At 39.9% G+C, this 21,664-nt stretch overlaps 1 protein-coding gene across 9 annotated transcripts in view; it reads left to right on the top strand.

Annotated features, from left to right (window-relative positions):
- Nucleotides 1-21,664, top strand: part of LOC135482702 (transient receptor potential cation channel subfamily M member 3-like) — a 134,290-nt gene that overhangs the window by 18,585 nt on the left and 94,041 nt on the right. For 5 of the 9 annotated variants that reach the window (XM_064762989.1, XM_064762987.1, XM_064762986.1 and 2 more), the window contains 2 exons: nt 16,019-16,098; nt 18,321-18,486. In XM_064762989.1, coding sequence (XP_064619059.1) covers nt 16,019-16,098; nt 18,321-18,486 — 246 coding nt within the window. Of the gene's footprint in view, nt 1-13,429; nt 13,713-16,018; nt 16,099-18,320; nt 18,487-21,664 lie in introns of those variants that run through there. The other 4 variants (XM_064762982.1, XM_064762990.1, XM_064762984.1 and 1 more) reach the window with 1 other exon arrangement.

Genomic DNA, 21,664 nt, shown 5'->3' with positions numbered 1-21,664 from the left:
CAAATGGCTCTGGAAGACTTCTGACAAAAAATGATATGATTAGCCTCGAATGCTATTAAATGGTGTCTGGTTTCCCCGGCCTAAATATTGCTTTATTAAATATATATTGCGATATAAAAATTCGGAATATGGCGAACCGTTTTGTTGTGTCTCTCACTTATGCTCCGGCCTGGAATCGCATGCTATTATTTCATTCCAGCTCGATAATCCAACTCCATTAGATTTTCCCTGAGTGATACTGATAGCCAAGTTTGTTAATGGCGACACGATGATTGAGCAATGGTTCCCAAATGAATGTCCCCGGGGTGTATCAAAATGAAGCAGTAAGCGGCTGTGTTATTTGGCTAAGTGTTCATACTGGCACTTTCTCAGCTTTTATTAATGGGCTGTCTGTTCCGTTGTATTGGTACCAGATAGAAATGACTGTCCTATGGACAATTCCAAAACACCCAAATCTCAGTGACATCCAGTTTTTTGTCACCCAGAGCCTCATTTCAAATGTACACCACTAAGTTTATGGTTGAAATTCCTTTTGTGATAGATATGGCAGATGTACACAATGCTGAAGTGAAGTTAATACCATGTGTGATATTTTGCTGGAACTTTGTATTTATAGTATTAGTATCTGTCTTCACGACGGCTATGCTGCCCTTTATGTTCATTGTGTATTTACACAATTAAAAATTTTCAAAATCCATTACTAATTTCAAATTTTTAACGGCATTTAATCAGTCGCTCTTAATCGGGCAATTTGAAAACTGTTTATTGTGCCATCTGGAGGCTTTAACTAACTGGGCCGATATCTTTGGGCAAAAATTTATTTTGTAACTGTGGTTCCTGAAATGTAAAAATCCTCTTGGCTCCAAAAATTAAATTTAAAAAAAACCCAAATTTTGAAAAAATCGACCTGTAATTTTTGCATCAGCCTGATAGGACATGCACTTTTACCCTTGAAAACGCCATACAAGATCCATGTTAAAAAAACTAATCGTTGCTGAATTTCGAACAGCTGTTTCCAAACTACCATGTCCGTGTAAATCCCTTGTACCCTGTGATAGTGTGGCAAACCGACAGATGGAAGAATTATTTGGTGCTTTCCCCTCCAAGTAATTGTTAAATTAGACACCTGAGAATATCTGCCCCCTGACAACTCTCATTATTGCTAAGTAACCCCAAGGTTCAGACAACCAATTCCTGTCCACCCTTGATATAGCGAATGGTAAATACAGTCATTAACAAACTGGTACGGTGAAAGGATTTGACAGGTAAGGTTATTGCTCAGAATAAAAATCCACACCTTTAGATGGTATTTTCGTAATATGTGATCAGGGGGAGTGGGTTGGTACAGAATAATACGTTTTTCTACTATCTGAGTTAAAAGCTATATTGGAAAAGTGTGGAACACCTTCAGAAAAATTCGAAGGAAACGGAAGAAGAATAGACATTTTAAAGTAAAATGCCACTCTTCTCTGCTGTGTGTGTGTGTGTGTTGGTAAAAAAATTGAAGATAATTTCTGTTTGGTATCAAGCTGCAGGGGTGCTGAGCAATTTGGCATCCCCCCCTCAAGAGCAGCAGAGCAGTTTTCAGATGGTTCAGCTTGTACCCCCAACAAACTGCTTATAATTGGGAAACCCTGATGTTGATGTAAGGAGCTTCAACAGGTCGTGTGACATCTTATACCTATCTCTTATGGTATTTGAGAGGGCCATTGGGCACTACAAGAGCTAATTTTACTCGTCTTGGATATATCTTATTCTCTGAAAAGCAATTTCTAGGGACCCTTGGTGTTACTGAATTATCATCAAACATGGTCAGTGGGAAACCAATTGGTTCGGTGAAAGGAGTGGACAGAAATGGCTTACGCTGGCCGCAATTATTCATAGACACCTTCAAATGACAGCTTAATTACCGGTATCGTTATATCCTGGGTGTTGCGGTGCTAATGCAAATGCTACATGTAATGCAACTGACAGTCTCACACTGGGCTATTGCTGGTCGGCGAGAAGTGTTGGTGAAAAATCTAAACTTCAGCTAGAATGCAATGCACCATCTGTCACAGTTGGCTGTCTGTTTCGTTGGTGCTTCTGTGTCAATACTGCACTCAAAAAATGTACAGTCCAAATCACAATTGACATCCCTTCTGCTTCACGTCAGTGATGCGCAATGTATGTTCGAGTTGTGCATCACTGGCACACTTATCGCTCAATGTTTCGCGAAGTTTGCATGTTTATTACGCGCAACCCACACACACGCTAGCTCGTCAGTGGGGCTCACCACTGACCCCGCTGACATGATTTAAGGGATGTCAGTTGTGATGTGGACTGTACCTTTCCATTGATCTACAAAAAATGCTACTTTTCTTCATGATGATCATTACACGGGAACAGCTGGTCTTCTGATTGGACTTCTCACCACATCACCCAGAAAACAAGCGTGAATATCAGACACAAACCTCCTTTCTTTCAACCTCATTATCTTGGCCAAACACATGCATTGCTGCAGCTGAAACGTGCTCCTCTTTACCAGCTATATCTGCAGAATTCAAAACTAATGATGCCCTGCCTGAGGCATGCATTTTTTATTTGGTCATTTATTAGGAGGAAATGACGGTTTGATTTCTTGGCGATGCTTTTGTCATGAGGTGTTATAATGTTTGAGTGAGGATACAATCCTGGCAAGTTTGATGCTGTTTGTTGTCTGAAATTGTCATCTGGTAGGTATTTGTGACCCGCTCTACCAAAACTAGGCGCTTGTCGCATCTGAACTTGAAAGGTTGATACGGACTTGTTGTTCATTTCCCTATTGTAGACCTTTTGTTGAATGTGACAAAATCAGTTTGTAATAGATTTCACAAAAGGTCAACAATAGGGAAATGAACAACAAGTCCGTATCAACCTGTCAAGTTCAGATGCGACAAGCGCCTAGTTTTGGTAGATTGAGTCACATTTCTACAACATTGGAACAATGCCTCATCAGCCTAATAGCGCTCACATAGTGCTTTTGTTAGCATTAAAGAGTGGGATAAAATGTGACTCGCTCTACCAAAACTAGGCGCTTGTCGCATCTGAACTCGACAGGTTGATACAGACTTGTTGTTCATTTCCCATTTGTAGACCTTTTGTGAAATCTATTACTAACTGATTTGGTCACATTTCACAAAAGGTCTACAATAGGGAAATGAACAACAAGTCCGTATCAACCTGTCAAGTTCAGATGCGACAAGCGCCTAGTTTTGGTAGAGCGGGTCACAAATAGGTGATATAAAAAATTGGATGAGATTAGAAGTAGAAGCTCTGTTGCTTATTGAAAAATGTAAATTTGACATATTTTCTTGCATCTCAACCTGTAACCATGCAATATGGCATGAAGTCCCTCAATCTATTCCTGATTACAACATTGTTCAACTAGTGATAAAATATGGTGTAGTTGGACATGCTGGAACTCTTCGTTCTATGTGAGATGTCACCACTGCTGGCTCATCAGATTTGTGTAATTTGAAGGGGATGTTTTGAAATTGAGGTTGTGGTCCTGATCTTCTGCAGTGGTATCCTGACCTCAACCGCCTCAATGATTTGCAGACGTTTTGAGCTTTTGGTTTAAAGGTCAAAGTTCATCCCTCTTTTGCTCACCATAGGGGAGTCTATACAACAATGCTGTGTCCGTCGCCCATCGTCGTCTGTCGGTGGATGAATTGTGAAAGAAGAAATTCTCAAAAGATGAAATCTTACTTGACTTAATAAAACTTGTGATGACACCTGAATGACATGTTCCTTTAAGTTAAAACACTGTAAGCAATTCCTTTGATCTTGTGAACTCTTTATTTTTTGTCAGTTTTTTAAGTTTGATAATTACACATCTGGTTCGGCCATTTTTACAATCATGACTATGCAGTTCTGGTGGCATGGACCAAATTGTCAATATAGAGATATTTTCTTATAATCAGTATATATGAGCTTATCACAATCTCAATAAATTTAGTCCATGATTGTTTTTCTTGTTAAAACACATTCTGTCATCGTTGAAAAAAATGATTCCACCTGGTCAATATGACATTGAAAATTGGCCTGTACTGTACTATAAATCGATGCCATTGCTTGATAATTAGGTTACAAATGTCAATTCATTTCACAAAATGTATTGATCAGTTTGATCATGGTGGAGCCATTTCTTGATTTGCAGTGGCAGAAAAAGAGGGCTGTATGTTGGTTTACAAGGCTGGCGGAATGCAGCAGGCCAGGACTACAGGTAGTTTCTTTGGTACCTCAGCCTACCCCATTCTCCTCTTGAATCTTCCCTCGGTGGAGGTTCATTTGATTCGCTTGACTGTAGCTTGGCTTAACCTCTATTGTTGATCCTCTGTCCACTGAAGGGGGCCTAAGCTTTTGCAATAACCTATTGAAAAAACTGATAATCTTTGGAGCCTGTGACAATGCTTGCGAGAGAATCTCATGACATCAAGTAGAATAGCAAGAGTGGCAGTATTTTCCTATAAAGGCTTCAACAGAAATGGGCGTATTCCCTTGTTAAACGGTAATGTACATTTCATGTCAAGGAACTATCTTTATGAAGAAATCTGATCCTCAACTGCCATCAGACCGTGGTAGAATCAATTACATGTCATCGAGTAGATATGTTGTGGCCATGACTCAAGTGTATGGTTTACCTTAGCTACGCTGCGGGCAGATTCATTGATTTCCGCCTCTGATCACATACCGGTGATTAATATATCAACATTTATTGGTGCTTAACTACTGTAATATTGCACTTCCGGCATGTTTCTGCCGGTGCTTGTGCGTTTTTGCGGTAGACACTCCCTTGGTGTGATTGTAGCTCTGGGCAATAAAGTGTAACAATTTGTTCTTATTTGTCCCAGACTCTTTGAAATTGATATGTCTCTGCTGGAAGGTTAAGTTACCTTTTAAACCAGGCCAAGATACATCATCACAACTGAAGTGTCACATCCAAGAGCCTCAAAGGCAGCTATAAAGCTCATTCCTTTACCTCTAAAATAACAACGCACTTTGAGAACTCTTACCCATATCCTCTTTATGAGGAGCAGAGAATTTAACCAGTAAGTCATCGCTTTGAAGTCTCAACTCGTAGACTTCTCATCATGGCTGTCTGCTTCTGATCTCTTGACACAGGTTTAATCTCTTTTCCGTGTCATCGCAAGTCCAATAAAGCTGTTTCAGAGGTTATGAATGGCGTGAGTATGGTTGAATTGGCGACTCAAGCTGTCGGGATATCACTTCCATTACTTGCTTAGATTCATTGTGAGTGCGCCCATGTCCTGCGTCGCCCAATTAAACAACCTGAAACACTTTCACCAGCCTGGAAATGCAGTGGTAATTAGGGCCAGGTTCCGTTCCTCCCCTTAGTGTCCGTGATATTGCGACACTTTGCTGTCTAGACTATATTGAAGAACTTGATGTTGATCAGATACAGTACCATAAACACAAGAACTGATATGTCTAAAGTAACCCAGGCCCAGTATCATTGCCAGTCTTATAAAGCCATGTAAAAAATATCAATGATGTGAGTCAAATTTGCAGCACATATAAGCTGTCCCAAATCACCCAATAAACTTGATCTTGATGAACTCAATCACCGAGTCAAGTTGATCACCCGCTCAACTTGATCACCCAGTCAACTTGATCACTAGATCAATTGGATCAACTATATCACCTGATCAACTTGATCGCCAAATCAACTGGATCCCCCAATCAACTTGGTCACGCAATCAGCTAGATCACGATCCTCTTGATCACCCACATCAACTTGGTATAAACACGATCCACTTGATCACACAATAACTTGATCACACAATCAATTTGATCACCCGATCAACTTAATCAGTTAGTAAACTTGATCAACTTGGTCACATGATTAATGTGATCACTTGATCAAATTTATCACCTGATCAACCTTTGAGTGTAATGTTTGGTGTCGCCCAATGAAAGCTCTTCATCTGGTCAGCAAACTCATTGGTAGTCAGGGCTGGGTTCCGTTGCTCGGCTGGGTGTGCTTAATATAGCTATTCTCCCATGTCAAGAATATTGAATCTTAAGAACTGAGAAGAACTAAATAAATCATGAGAAATGACTTCTGAGCAACTGTGGGATGGTATGCGATGAAGAGGCGTGTCGATATCAGGTATTTCATTGTCCTTGTTATTTGCCAGGCTCATACCTGAGAAAGTTGCACTGAGAGTGAAATAAGAACAAAATATAGATAATAGAAGTGTCTTACTCGGGCGAGTTGCTTTCAGGATACTTGTGCAAAGGTTTCTTTAAATGAGAACAGTTTGGGCTTTGACGGTGTGAGCTTTTAGCCCACCGTAGGGGAGTCTATATGATACCGCAGTGTCCGCCGTCCGTCATCGTGGTCGTCCGTCGTCCGTCAGAGCTAAACAGTAGCACGTTTCTTTACCGATAGGATTACATGTATGAACTTGAAACTTTGTTCGCAAGACCCCCCCAAGGTCAGGTGACCGCTGACACCGCTGTCTGTAGTAAAATAAAAGTTTTAAATTGAGGAAAGACCGTCGTGTTTTAACATTTACGGAACAGTCGGGTGAAAAACGACATTCTTCAAAAACATTCTTCTATACGGTTATTGCAAATTCCCAAACTATTCATTGTTAAGGCAAATGAAAGGGAGATTAGCCTGCTATTGTGTGTTATTTCATTACAGAAAAGAGAGAAAAATTGGGTTGCAACGTCGACCGTTGCTCCATAACTTATGGTCAATAACTCCTTTCCCTGCTCCTTTCTTGAAGTTGAACGCACATGTGGTACCATAGATAACCTGAGAAGGGGATCCCAGGAGCCCAGGTACCCGTCACTCCTGGTCTTATCTCTCCTCCCCAGCAGCCTCCCATTCATTCTCATCATGCCTTTCATCCTTCTTGACAAGTTCCTGTTTTCAACGATACATAAAAAAAGGAACCCAAAAGCTATATTGTTGGAGAAACTACAAAGCCTACATACACACAGAAAGCCAATTTCGTACAAGCAATTTCGGCCTTCCCTCGCGCAAATTGGTTTCAAGGCAATTGATGCAACATCAAGTCATATGAAACGTTTTGATTGCAACTCTTTTGCTGGCCCTTTGTCCGTATGTTCAGCAGGCCGCATCCAGGTAAACCGATCTGTGCCAGACTTTTAAACCGGAAATGGGTTTTCCTCGGGCAGTGAAAATGTAAACAGGTGGCTATAGCGCTGGCCATGCAAAATCCCCTTTGATTGTATTGGACATCCATTTTATGGCCCACATATGTCCATTGCATGTCATTGGGTGGACATGCATTGTATGTTTAGTTCCTGTACACAAACAGGGTTGCCAAAACTGGGGTCATTTTACATCCAAGATATTGTTTAAAGGAAAAAAACCCGACAGTGGGCGTCCATTGGATGTGCAACTAATGCACACACCACAGACATCTCTATGTATTCTGGTCAACTAGATTACAGTGTGTTTGTTCTGGTTCTGACTAGATGAAGTAATTACCAGTCACTGACATCAATCCGGAGAGTACCTATGATGCCAGTGGCTTTCAGTACTGTTTAGAATAATCTTCCTTCCAAAAGTCTTTGCTACCAAACTATTTTGGGATGTCATCCACAACTTTTCTCGGGAGAACTCGGACTTGCCATAGGAAAAGTTTTACCCTATCCATCACTCCTTGTCTTATCTTTCCTCTCCAGCAGTCGCCCATTCATTCACATCATGTCTTTGTGTCCATTCTTGATGTGTCCCTTTCTTCGGTGAATATGGAAGAAGGGTACCCAGCACAATGTCAGGAATAAATGGAAGCTACATTGTATTGTATTCTGGTCAACTTGTTTCCCAAACACTGGATGCCATCAGCAGATTTTAACCGATTGTATGAAGTGTTTGTTCTATTTTGGCCATCGGGATGTCGCACGTGTCATTGACATCAATCTAATAATAAACACATTTCCTTATGATGCCAGAGGCTTTCAAACCTTTGTAGCGAGAAAGAGTCTTTCTTGTATTTTAGGCTAGTAGCTGACTCTGTATTGCCAATAAACAACTTTTATGGCAGTAATAATAATGATAATAATAATATTGTGTTCTTATAAAGCACTTTTCCAAAGTGCTATACCATATTATTACCGCGGTCTCCACAAAAATCAATCGGGGGTTTAAGGAGCCACCAGAAGGCGCTCACTTGAACTGGACCAGTAGGGGAACCAAGCAGTGACTCTACTGGGAGTTGAACCTATGACCTCTTGATCATGTGGCCAACTCTCTTCCACCGACTACCGCTGAATTTGTGTTGCCAATGAATACTTTTAGGGCCATAATACTGATGCAGAATCAGGTAAAATTCAGACCATTCAGGTAAATTTTTGACAGTTCTTGTCAAAATGTCAGTTCTTGTCAGTCAGAAGAGAGTTCTAAATAAATTGAATTGCCCTTAAGATGATAAGCTCAACTGTGAAATTTTAAAAGCATCATCCCGAAGGATTTCCTTTTTATAGTGCAGCCAAGGGGAAAATTACTAATATTTTCAGCCATTTCTGGCCATCTTCCAGTTGGGAGTTCTCGTGAGATCTCACTGTAATCTCACTAAAACTCCAATTCTACGACTAGAAGACAGCCACAGACAAATACTGGTTGAAAATATTTAGTAGGTAATTTTCCTCTTAATTATGTAAAAATGAAATCTCTTAGGATATTCTTACCAACTCAACTTGATCCCAAAATAAACTTGATCATCTTATCATTTTGATCACCCAATTAGCTTGATCACCTGGTCAACTTGATTGCTCAATCAACTTGATCACCCTATCAACATGATCACCCCATCAACTTGATCACCCAGTCAACTTCAAATCATTCGAAGGATCTAATACCATTATCTTTCAAGCCAGGTCTGCCATGTCTGTACTTGGGAACTAAAAAAGAGGTATTTGAGAATTCAAAAAAAGACTTGTGTCTATAAGTCTAATCTGAATCACCAGCTTTAGAGGTCCCCACACAATCAACTGAAGTGTAATGAAAGTGTTCTCAAAGATTTCCCGCTACAATGGAACGAATGTGATTCAGTTATCTCCAAAGAACATACACCTCAACATACCATGATAATTTATAGGGGGGTTTATTGAATGAATCAAGACTGTCTGAGATGTTTTTTATAGCTGAACAAGATGCCATGAAATATAATTGGTCACGGTATGCGCTACCTTGTCAGGATGATTTCAGACTTGGTGAAACTGTATTGATTTATTAGTCTGTTGATACATATCAATCAGTCTGGTCTGGTCCGTGATGATTGCTTCTCATTAAAAGGCTTTTATCTTGGTAGCAGATTCCTGGATGTCATGTTCTCAAAGAGTGGCCAATTTAGTCAATTTGAGATTGTGGTATATTTAGATTTTTCTGGCTTTGCCAGAAGTGAGGCAAAGCCCATGCACTGATAATTCTTTATTCAGAAAAAAACTTAAGAACTGCTATTTGCTTTGGAACTGATTTGGTCTGTCTGGTGCATTGCTAGACACAGGATTAGCAACATGGCTTCCAGGTATTGGTTTTTAGGCCCACTGAGCATCCAAACGCGTGTGCCAGAGCAATTTAATGGAATTGTATTTGCAGCATGCATTCTTGAAATCTATCTTTTTTTGCTTGGAATGAGGCTTGCCTAATAAACGATAACTTACTTGCAGATGAAATCTAAACATGTATAAACTTGTTCGTTGCAAGCTATGGATTTCATATTCTAATTCAAAAGTTAATTTAATTGTTTTTTAGGCGCAATAAGCATCCAATTGCGTGTGCCAGATCAATCAGATTAAATCGTACTTGGTCCATGCGTACTTGAAATCCATCATTTTGGGTGGAGGCTTGCCAAATGAACCCATAACTTTCTTAGTTGGAGTGGTATACCCTTTTGTAGATGCAAATGAAATCTAAACATGTATAAACTTGTTCATGACAAGATCGCATGTTGCAAGCTATTTCATCTTCTAATTTAATTGTTTTTTAGGCCCAATAAGCATCCAAACACGTGTGCCGAATCAATCAGATTAAATCATATTTGGTGCATGCATAATTGAAAACCATAATTTTGGGGTGGAGGCCCAAATGAACCGATAACTTTCTTAGTTGTAGTGGTTAACCGTGTTGAAGATGCAGATGAAATCTAAACAAGTAATGTCCTTAAAAGAGAGGTTTCTTGATTAGAGAGGTCAAATTGAAACAACCAATTTGGGACCAAAACGTGTGTCCTTCAAAGAGAGTGTGTCCTTATTAGAGGGGTGTCCACTAAAGGAGGTTCTTTGTACCTTAATCTTCTTGACATGCATGAGGAAACCATGAAACCTTTCAATAAAACATTGATATGACCGTCACTTCTGACATTGCCTGATTGGTTGAGCTTTGCTTATTCTAAATTTGTTGCCTATCTTTTGACGTTTTGGTAGAATTGGACTTGTAAGGCCTCTTGCCGATGTGCATTAAACTGATCAAACCTACAAAAATGACTGATTTCAGACTAAGATTTAAAACCACAGACTGCCTCAATTCAGTCTCACTGAGAATTTCTTTCGAATGTTAGTTTGACGTAATACCCTACAGCTTTGAAAAGATCAAATCATAAAACGTGGAATCCTTTCAAGTTCGAGCTAACATTTCAATTTGAGAAGATGGTATTTTTGTTGCCTGGAGCTAAATGCTGATTTATGCGTCATAAGCATCTTCTTCTCTCTGATCACCCTTATCATTTGTACTGGCTTGTGGTTTAGGTTTTGTACATTTCACTGAATTACCTTTGGACAGGATTTAATTTTAATTTATTTGGTTGTTGCTGGAACTGGGGCTGCTTAGTTGTGTCTTTATAGTTAAAACTTTACAGCTAAACCGTTAGAGGGAATAGTTAACTCAGGTGGTGATTGTCAGCTATGTCAGTTACTCAGCTTTTTTCCATCCCCAGGTATGCTAATAGGGAACACAATGCTCAAATTCACGGAATGTATTACAAGACCACTAATTTCTGAAGACAGAGAGGGAATGTTTTGTGCCAATCATAAACTGTACCGTAGTTTATACATCATTTATTCATCTGTGAAAATTTCATGAGTATGTCTCCAGAAGAAAGAGTTCAAATCCATCGAGAAAGACATTTTGTATGCAAGTGGAACCACCCTTAGCAGACACCTCTATAAAGGACAACCTCTCTATCAAGTACACATAGTTTTGGTCCAAAAAAATTGGTTGTTTCCATTTAATTCAGCCTCTCTAATCAGGACGCCTTCTATTGAGGACAGCAGTAATCAGTCCCGTGGGTAATCTTGATAGAGAGGCTACTGTATGAACGGAAGAATTTTGCTCCAGGGTGGAATCTCGTAACGTCAACAACTGGTGTGACATTGCCTACGGTTACCAGCTGCTGTCAACTTGGGCCGAATTTACAAAGGGTGTTTAGCTTAAAACAGCGTTTAATGTCTGAATAGACAGAGTCAGGGCCTTGCAGGGTTTCTTCATGAATACCGCATTAGGCCCTGAAACTGATTGTGTAGAATTTACACGCGTCTAACTCTTAAACACCCTTCGTAAATTCGGCCCCTTGTGTTTTTCAAGAACTTAAAATACATGAAGTACTTCCCTTAGTGCTGAGTACATCCCTTACAAAATATAAATTATTCAGATGGTCAAAATATGATCAAATATGCCATTTGGAAAAACAAAGGATCACTTCATTCATTATTAATTGTCCACCTGGACAGGTGGTTTGCCATTAAGCCGGATTGATGCACTCTTTAATTGTCATCTCAGTAGTCAATTTAGTTTATGATTATGACTAGTTGACCGCAAATCAGGGCGAGGGTAGAGTTGAAGGGGTAGAAATCTGTTCAGAATGTGGGTCATTAGTGAAATTTCTTTATTAATCTCGAACATCATACGAAAAATAGATCTGTACAGTCCAAATCACAATTTTCATCCCTAAATTTGTGTCATTGGCACGTCATTGACGCACGCTACCCAGCTCATAGGTCGTGCGTAAGTCAAGTATATAGGTTGTGCATAATTTCCGTGAAACATGGAGAGATAAGTGCGTCATTGGCGTGCGACTTGTTGCATAACTCGCTCGTACATTGCCATCACTGACGCGAAGCAGGACGGAGGTCAAGTGTGATTTGGACTGTATGTCAATGTATTATCCAATTGAATATTCGTACCTGTAACATTTGTCTCTTTTCGAGAAAAAAAAATGATTGGGTAAATTTCAAAGTTTCAAATTTAACGAACTTCGGGGAGCAATGCACGTATCAGACCATCAGACATGTCAAAGCAAGTTAATCTTCCGCTTTAAAAAACTCAATGTTGCTGGTGGGACGTGTTGTGGGTAGGATATTTGAGTAATCTTTGATCATCATTGCAACTCCACTAAAGATTTCATTGTAGACATTTCTGCATGCGAAAACTGGTGTAATCTCGGGAACCAATGGTCTTCTTGAGAGGTGGTAGAAAAACTGCTGCTGTCACCCAATGACGAAACAGTATTTTATGAGTACAAGTAAGAGACTAGGGGCGGAGCTCTCGGGGGGGGGGGGGGGGGTTAGGGCAAGTGCCCCTCCTTCGCAGAAGTCACCAAAATGTGTGTGTTTTACCATGATTTTGGCGGGAAAGTTTCAAAAAGTGTAATTTTGCCCCCTCCCGAGAGACCAATTTACCCTCCCCCCCCCCCAATCAGACCAAAAAGTAGTACTCTACGCCCCTGGTGACACAAATAAAACACATCACAAGTGGGACTTTTTTCAGCAACATTTATCCTCATATCTGGAAATCAGTTGCTATCCAGATATAGAATGTGCAGGTAGCTTTAGGTGAAAGGGCTCCTAAATTAGATTGTCTGTACAAAGCTGCAGCTCCACAAGGATTCTGTGGCGTTGAATATTCCACGGCATCATGGGCATGGAAATTGTGCTGTTGCCTATTTAATCTATTTTACAGCAAATGTTTATTTCGTTGTGTTAATTCCACTGATTTCGTTGCTTAGCAGTTTACAAATAACCATTTCATGAATCTCCACAACCTGCAGTCAACAAAATGACGTCAGTGATCATTGAGAGAACTATCACGAAATTATAATTGAGAGAAAAATACATATATATATAAAAATCTATTCATCCTCTTATCTCTCTCTTATTGTTGTGCATGTAGTCATTCTGTGAAGCGCACACAGTCCCTATTGATCCAGCTGTCAAAACTCTCCAGACATGTAGTACCCACACTATACAGGCCCAGCATGTTACACTTGAGTGATATCATCATTGGAGAGTTAACCTTTGCGAGTTGAATGAATAGGCCCGCACATTTTCCATGCAGTGTGGAGCGAATGTTGATTTTCATATCACCGGCTCGCCATATGGGACAGTACTCTCATGGACGTAGGATGTAAACATCTCAGGTCAAAATGAAGTCGAATCGTCCACCTAAGGAAGCAAGGAGCCCGGAGATGCGCAAATATCAACGGTTACGATTCGCCTCGGTTGATTTGAGGAACCAGTGGTTGAAGTTACATCCCCTGGTTCAGCAGAATGGTCGTAGGGATTCAGTGTTTCAGTTTAGTTCGGATGATTTTGACTTGGACACCCCGCCAGCATCTCCCGGATTTCATCTCTTGTCAACTGTTCATGATCGCCCGAGACCTAGGTCTCGGCACTCAAGTGGAGATTCTACTCAGGTAGGCCCAGCGATCATTTTCCAAAAGCGGTAATCACCAAAATTTGTCCAACACCAAGTTAATTTTGGAGAATTGTAAGCTGTTTCCCAATAATCTTGAATAGAAACCTGACATCAAATCTATTCATCTGAGGGGGATGGTTCATTTCCCTTTAAAAAACTATGATTATGAAGTTTTTGGCAAAATCAATCATTCCCTCCGACACAGAAACTATCTTCTGTTGTCGGGCCGTATTGGGTAAAAACGTAGGTGTCTAAACATATTGCATAATGTAGTACTTTACGCAATAGCTATAAAATACACAATTTTCAGAGATTTTAGTTGAACAGATTTTTCAGCTATTCATTGAAGAGTAAAAAAAAGTGTCGGTTGAAATCATTTTTTTAAAACTCGCCCTAATTCAGGGGCTTTTTTTTCTCTTTCCGAAGTTTTCACTTGCTACAGCGTCATATTACACATACAGTGGAACCTCTCTTAGCAGACACCTCTCTCTTTAGGACAACCTCTCTATCAAGGACATTAGATTTGGTCCCAAATTGACTGTTTCCATTCAATCTGACCTCTTTCAGGACACCTCTCTATTAAGGACATCACTTTTCAGTCCCAAGGGGGGTCCTCAATAGAGAGGATCTGCTGAATTTGAATTTTGTTGACTTGGCAACTTTCTGTGCTACCCAGGGTAGACAAAAATATTGAATTTTGTTCCATCCAGCCTACTTCAGTTTTGACACTGCCACAGTTATGTATACAAGCCAATTTCTGACTCATATATTTTAGGACGAGTTTATACTTGTATGGTTCATAATATGAAAAGTACACTTATCAGAGCAACACTGAGTTGATGAATATGACTGTAATGAACTTGTTGCGGTTGTCAAAAATGCAACAGTTTCTCCAGCCACTCCCTTTTAGTAGTCGGAGCTGTAGTTTACCTTTTTGGTCCAGGGTGGGAGGGGGGAGCAATGAACAAGCTGTCTGGGGGCAGCTCTCCCCTGCCCACTACATTTGTAAATCTAAGCACTGCTGTCCTGGTAGTGACAAGCTTTATCACAGATGAAGACCTGCGAGGTGATTGACCCTGAATTGAGGTAACCTAATTACCTAGTAGTTGTCCAAATAAGGTTATGTACATGTATTATATAGCAGCCTTCTCACTTTGTTATTTGTCGATTCCTGTGATGACACAATCTATTTAGAGTCCGTCCAATTGGAGTAGGCTATCAATATTCCTGTTCTGGACTTGATAAGCTCTGCAACCTTGTGCAAGACACTTTACCTGTCAGTGGTAAGAGGTTCAATGCTAATATCTTTGTGGCATGGATGGTTTTACTAACTATCTTTTTGTCACTCCCCAGGCCTTAGATGCTGTGGTACTCCCAGGCCTGAGATGGGGGGACCATTACAATCGCAATAAAGTGAATTGGCCAAGGTCACTGGCAACATGATATGATGTTTTTATGTTGGATGACAAATCATCCTGTAGCCATGCTGGGTATCATTTTGCAGTCCCTTTCTAGGATTTGAAATAAGCTTCGCTTGCATTATAGTCCCTTCAAGACAGGTGTGTTCCAATCCAGTCCACCACATATCATTGACCAGCTGGCACAGGTAATTGAGAGTCACACAACACTCTTTAAAATTACAATTTTATCAGACAATATGATCAGCCAAGCTGTTTAAGTATTTATTGCTACACAATTGCCAGGTTTGTGAATGAATATTTGTTAACGAGAGTATGATCAGCTGTCATTATTGTTTCCATTGTTTGGTTAGGAACAGCCATATTTTATTTTCATGCAAATTTCAACAGGTTTTAACGATATCAGTCTGAGCAATGAACAGTACCACAAGCTTCTTAAGTTATCAATCAAGTCTTAAAAATGTAAATGATTACACAATTGTGACTCGCTCTACCAAAACTAGGCGCTTGTCGCATCTGAACTCGACAGGTTGATACAGACTTGTTGTTCATTTCCCTATTGTAGACCTTTTGTGAAATCTATTACAAACTGATTTGGTCACATTTCACAAAAGGTCTACAATAGGGAAATGAACAACAAGTCCGTATCAACCTGTCAAGTTCAGATGCGACAAGCGCCTAGTTTTGGTAGAGCGGGTCACAATTTATTTATGGTATTCTTGTTCCCAGTTGTGATAGTTGGAAGTTTTGAAGCAACTGGGTTGTGGGGCAGACAAAGGAATCCAACCAGCACTATGAATGAAATGTATAGGGCTGGCAGAAATTCTGTAGAAATGGTTGCGGTCAATGACTCTGTCGTAATGGAAAGTTTCATTTGTTTTTTCAGAGTCAGAGGTCCTGGATCGAGAGAAGCTTCTACAAGCGAGAATGTATGAAATTCATTCCAAGTGCAAAGGATCCGCGCAAGTAAGCAAATGTTACTTCGATGATTGGAAAATCGCAAAATATGAAAATTCAAAATCACACATTTTTTGGAGGGTGGTGGGGGTGGATGGGGTGTCGATAAAGTCTGTGTTTCCACTGACAATCTTTCCGTAAGCCTGTTATTGTACATGCTATCGACACACTGACTCTGTAGCCTGACACCCCACAAAGCCAGAGTTTCTGGAGCGTAATGTTTGACACCAAAACACTCACAGAACTCTAATTTTCACCCTGGAAAACCTTATATGAAAATCATGCTCAGCTAACACAGTACATAACTAAAGTTGTCATTCGGAATACCTCAGTTGCACAAAAATGTATTAAGTGTTCAGTGTGAAGGGATGCCGAGTGAGTTTTTGCGACTATAGTCGAGATTAGGCAAACAGAGAGGTTTCTCTTTGGCGACTTAAGTCGAGATCAGGCCTCAAATGGTTAATAGTAGTCTTCAAGTTTGCTTAATATATTAAATTGAAAATTATATTCCTCTAGAGTATCGTCAATAATCAACAAGTGATAATCTATAGTTTATTGTGCAACGTTTTGCTACTACTTGAAATCTAAATTCATTCTATCATACCATGGGCCAGATGTGGAGTGTAGGGATATGTTTGTTAAACAAAGATAACCTTGTAACATACTTCAAAGTTAAAATTTGATTTTTTCATTAATTTTGCCGCTATTTCAAGTCCTGGTGTCAATTCCAAATGACATAAACTTAAGTGATCGGTCACTGATTTCTGTGAACGAATGTGAATTTTCCTGCAAGAACAGATTGACCAAAATGACCAAGACTCTAATAAACTTCATCTTGAATAGTTGAAGATTCAGTCCATGATAGAAATGGCGGGCGGGCGGGCGGTGTGGAGGAGGGGGCAGTCACCTACTTCAGCCAGGGTTCAGTGATCTTGTTTCTCTACAGATCTTTCTCAAGAAGTTTTTTTCTTGCCAACTTCTAATTTACTGCCGATAAAAACCTCTCCAAAACTTTGTCTATCTCAGCGATGTCTTGCCTAATGCCAATGGCGCGCTTACGCCTATAAAAAATAATGTCTCTAGCGCATTGTTCTCGGACAATCCGTCTGCGAGCGGTAGTGATCACACCCAGTGATCACATTACCTCTTGTTTTTTTCACCGGCTCTTAAGGGAATATCGGGAAACATTCTGGGCATTGTCGGAATTGACCCTAGTCGAATTATGCGCCCCACAATGAAATCTGGACGATATGTTGAAGCAATGGCACAATCTAATCTCCTCAAGATTTTTCCTCGCGATGGAAGAAAGCATGGACATTAACAAACAGTCAATAGGGTTATGTGGGCCGATCTTTACTGATCAGGGCTCAGGAAATGCCTGTTGTAGTATTTTGACATGAATTCTGCAGCAGCATACTCTATAAGCTGCAGGCCAAATCCCAAAAGCTGTCCAGCATTTCAGTGCAAAGAAAAAATGCTCTTTCGTGATGAATTAGGCGAATACATCATGATTACAAAGTTCTCGCAAAAACGGTTGCCCAGTAACCATTTATACTGGCTTTAATCACGAGAATATCCAAAGCTCACCCAATTTTAGTTCACCTTTTTACTCCTAGGTGGCCAAACCTGCTGCCTTCAGTCCTCCCACCTAGCAGGCAACTCATGAACTAATAATTTTTATTCAGTTAAAAGCAGTTGAAATGATTTTTTGCTTGCTTATGTCAATATATCTGGTTAATCTTGTTTCGTGTACTAAGCACCATACTTTCCTCATCAATTCGATTCATGCTGCAGTTTTCTAAGGGAGTATAAAACAATGGGTCGGGGATATTTTCGTTGCCAGTGTAAAATCTGTTAATTATAATACCCGGTACCAAATATTTTCTTCAATTCTAAAAACCTGTTGATTTTGTAATTAATATTTGTGTTGAAGTTCTTGTTATGCTACCTAATATCTGGCTCAGTGTAAATTACCAAATAAGCAATTGCCAAGTTCTGACTACTATTATTGAATAGTGTGTTAGAAGTTGGAGTTCCTCGGCCAAAACTGGCAACAGTATAACTGCACTTTGACAAGAAACCAATAGTGTGTGTCAGAAACATCTGTCTGCTTCTGTGTGCCCTGAATGAGGAATATCCAACAGAAAAGAAGGAAGCTGTCACTGAGCCGTTGGGTAACCCTGTCATCTCGCATGAATACTAAAGCATGTTTCTCCGATTTTTTTTTCTAGGTGTGGATGTGGTCGTAGTCGTGATAAACATTTTTTCCACCGGCCCCAGAGCCCTGCGGAGGTGACTAATGAATTCTGGCATGTTGGCAAACACTCCGAAGCCACGGCAACCGACGCTTATGGTACCATCGAATTCCAAGGAGGTCCACATCCTACGAAGGCGCAGGTGAGCAGTGATGATACCATCTGATTTATCTCTGGGAGGATAATTGGTGTTGTCCTTTATAGAGAGATGACTTGGTACAAAAGTTGGTCTTCTTTCTTTAAGCCAGAATGCACTTGACATTAGAAATTAGGAAATCATTGTTTAATAATGAAAAAAAATGAAAATCTGGGTGCTGCCCCTGGACTAAAAGCATAGAGAAGAAACCGGTCATGTTGAAACCATAAAGCGATGTATAGTTTCACAATAATAATCATAGCTATTGGTTGAGAGAATTTATTAATGCTCTTCTTTACAAGATGATAGACATTTATTTACTTATAGCTATTATAAGCTTCAGCCTGTATTAGATAACAAATGATTTATCTTCTTCATCTGCAGTATCAGCCAATAAAACAAACCAGATCAATTCATGCAATTAAACAAACCATATCAGTGGTGCAAATCTTCAAGAACAGAAAGAGAATATTTTTTATCAAAGTCTGACTTAACAAATATATTTATAAAATATTGCATTAGCTGAAAAACAAATCATTGCATTGGTGAAGCTTCTCTTAAAATTTCTCTAAATGCTTTTTCCAGAAGCTGGCTAGTGCATTACAGTTGAAATAATTCACTGAATTTACTTTAGAAAATGAGAAAGAACTAAAAATAAACAGTATGTTATTTTTCCAATTCACGAACATTTCTAAAGGTATTTTTAAGGAATATAAGATTTTCATTTTGGTGAATTACTACATTTCTTTCAGTTTTTCCAATCAAAATATATCATGAATTGCAGTAATCTATAATAAAATTCGGAGTTGGCCATGGACAACTGAGGTACCGATTTCAGCTTACTCCTTTGGTCGAATGACGTGATTTTTCCACTGTGAGTTACCGTCATTGCCATCTTGCGGCTGCACCACCGAAACCAAGAATATTTGGGGATCTTCTCGAGTTTTTAAGTGTTTTTTGCTCAGATATTGGTGATTTTGTGACAACTCCATTTGACATGGTAAACCACCCCGTGTTCATTTCCGAGTCAGCCGTGGATCGCGCATCTATATCTGTCTTCGGTCATTTGGATGTGTGTTCGGTGAGAAGTCTCGGGGAGTGCGACAATCAGCAGACCTTGGGCTAACTTGACGTCTCGGGGTAGTGGCAGTGGGTGTTCAAAGGAATACTCAATTGACAATGCCCGTACCAGTACAACCCGTCCGTAGGACGGGTACCAACTAGTTCATTCAAACTCATTCAAAAAAAACTTTCTTTATGAATCTTGCAGTCAACAATAAATAGCTTTGAATTTTAGAAAAAGTAGAAAATCATATCCAGAATATATCAGGAGAACCAGGTCTTTCTTCTTCTTAAAAATGTAACTCCCGAGTCGAGTTGACTGTGACCAGAATAGGAAGTTTACCCGCGGCCATCCGTGGAGAAATGATGTTGTTTATGGGCCCATAAAGGGTGATCTATTTGATTTGTGGCCAACATGACCAGGTCTAATCTCTCAACACTAATTGCCAGAGGTCACTGGGGAGTGGGTAAAGGTCGGTCAATCATAATTGCTATCATAAGCTTGCGACTTTTTCCGGTAAAAGATGTCTTTTTCTTTGTTCCCTAATCCTTGGTTGCAAAAAAATATTGGGTTGAGAGCTGAGCATCAACAAGGACACCATTTATAGCTCTATAAACAATATTGGACAATTGTAATGTACAACGTAAGGAGGAGGAAACCGGAGACCCCGGAGGAAACCTACGCTGTTGAAGGGAGTCCCCCTCTCTATCACATGAGTGTGCTGGGAACCTCAACAGATTATGAAACTTTTGGGGGGTTTTTCCAAAAAAAATTTCAAAAAAAAATCTCCTTCATTTTGCCAAGTACTGTTGTACTAGTGTTGTTTGTATGCAGCCAACAGGTGCCAGAATTATGCTGCAATAATCATTCATTAGCTGCCAGAAGCGGAATAGCTGATCAAAAGAAACCATTACCTTGGAAATATGAATCCTAAACAACACATTGATAGAGGCGTTTTTTGTGCTGTTTGTACATTACCAGCTGATGCTATGAGCACGATGGACTGATGTAATTGTCAACACTCACCCCTATTTGCTGGTATTATGGTAAACACGGACCTGTAGTGGTCCAAGGATGAGACTGATGATGCATAAAATCAGGTTTTACGACAACCATTGGAGTAGTAGCGTCCTTGCCGAAGTGTTCTCATTTCACGATGTGTGCACATGATTGGTTATTTATATCTGAACCATCTGAATAAACCCCAGCTCCATAATGAATTTGAGGTGTACCTCTCTTTTGAGTACGACCTCGGGACTGACAAGTGCTGTCCTTGAATGATAGAGGGGTGTCCAGATTAGAGAGGTCAAATCTAGTGGAAACAACCAGTTTGGGACTAAACTAGTGTCCTTTATAGAGAGGTCTCCGCTAAGGGAGGTTCTACTGTAATTGATATAGCCAACTCTGTCAACTTGGTTGTCGATCTTTGCCAACTATAACAGTAGGACCTCTCCTAGCGAACACCTCTGTTAGCAGGACACCTCTCCATTGAAGGACACTGGTTCTGATCCCAAATAGTTATTTTCCATTCCATTTGACCTCTGCAGGACATATCTGTATTAAGGACAGTGTTTGTCATTCCCAGTGGTATCCTTAAGCTTTCTGGCATTTCTTCCAAGTCCCTAAGGGTGTTCTTCTAGAGAGGTTCTACTGTAATTAGAACAAGGTTTGGGTTCAAACTCTTGATTCATAGCATTTTCTACTCCAGCTCTTTTTGGCTATATCTCATTCTCAAATGGTAGGGCCATCTTTTTTTTCTGTTACCAGAGCCGAAAATTTTACTCTCAACACCTGAACAACTCAAGTGAGAGATGTCATTAAAATTTGGAAATTGCCAGTTTCAACATCATCAAAAAAGTGTTGCTATTTCCCAGTTCATTGAACAAGTTATTTCCGGCTTTGTAAATAATGATCAAAATTTATTATTTGAAGTTTCAGAAAGTTGTTTATTAATTCTAAAGTGACATCAAATTTGAGGGGTCCCGAGAGTGATGGCTGAAAAAGTCAATAAATCCAAGTACCGATCAATCAACAAAGCGGCCTGGAGCTGGCAAGTTGGGGGTTTAATTGAGTAACAATATCTGTGCTCGTTTTCTTCAGACTTAACTTGACAGTTTTAGT

This window comes from Lineus longissimus, chromosome 2 (assembly GCF_910592395.1).
Source record: "Lineus longissimus chromosome 2, tnLinLong1.2, whole genome shotgun sequence".
In the NCBI taxonomy this organism is placed as follows: domain Eukaryota; kingdom Metazoa; phylum Nemertea; class Pilidiophora; order Heteronemertea; family Lineidae; genus Lineus; species Lineus longissimus.
Note: the sequence above shows the minus strand (reverse complement) of the source record. Positions and strands in the feature narration are given on the sequence as shown.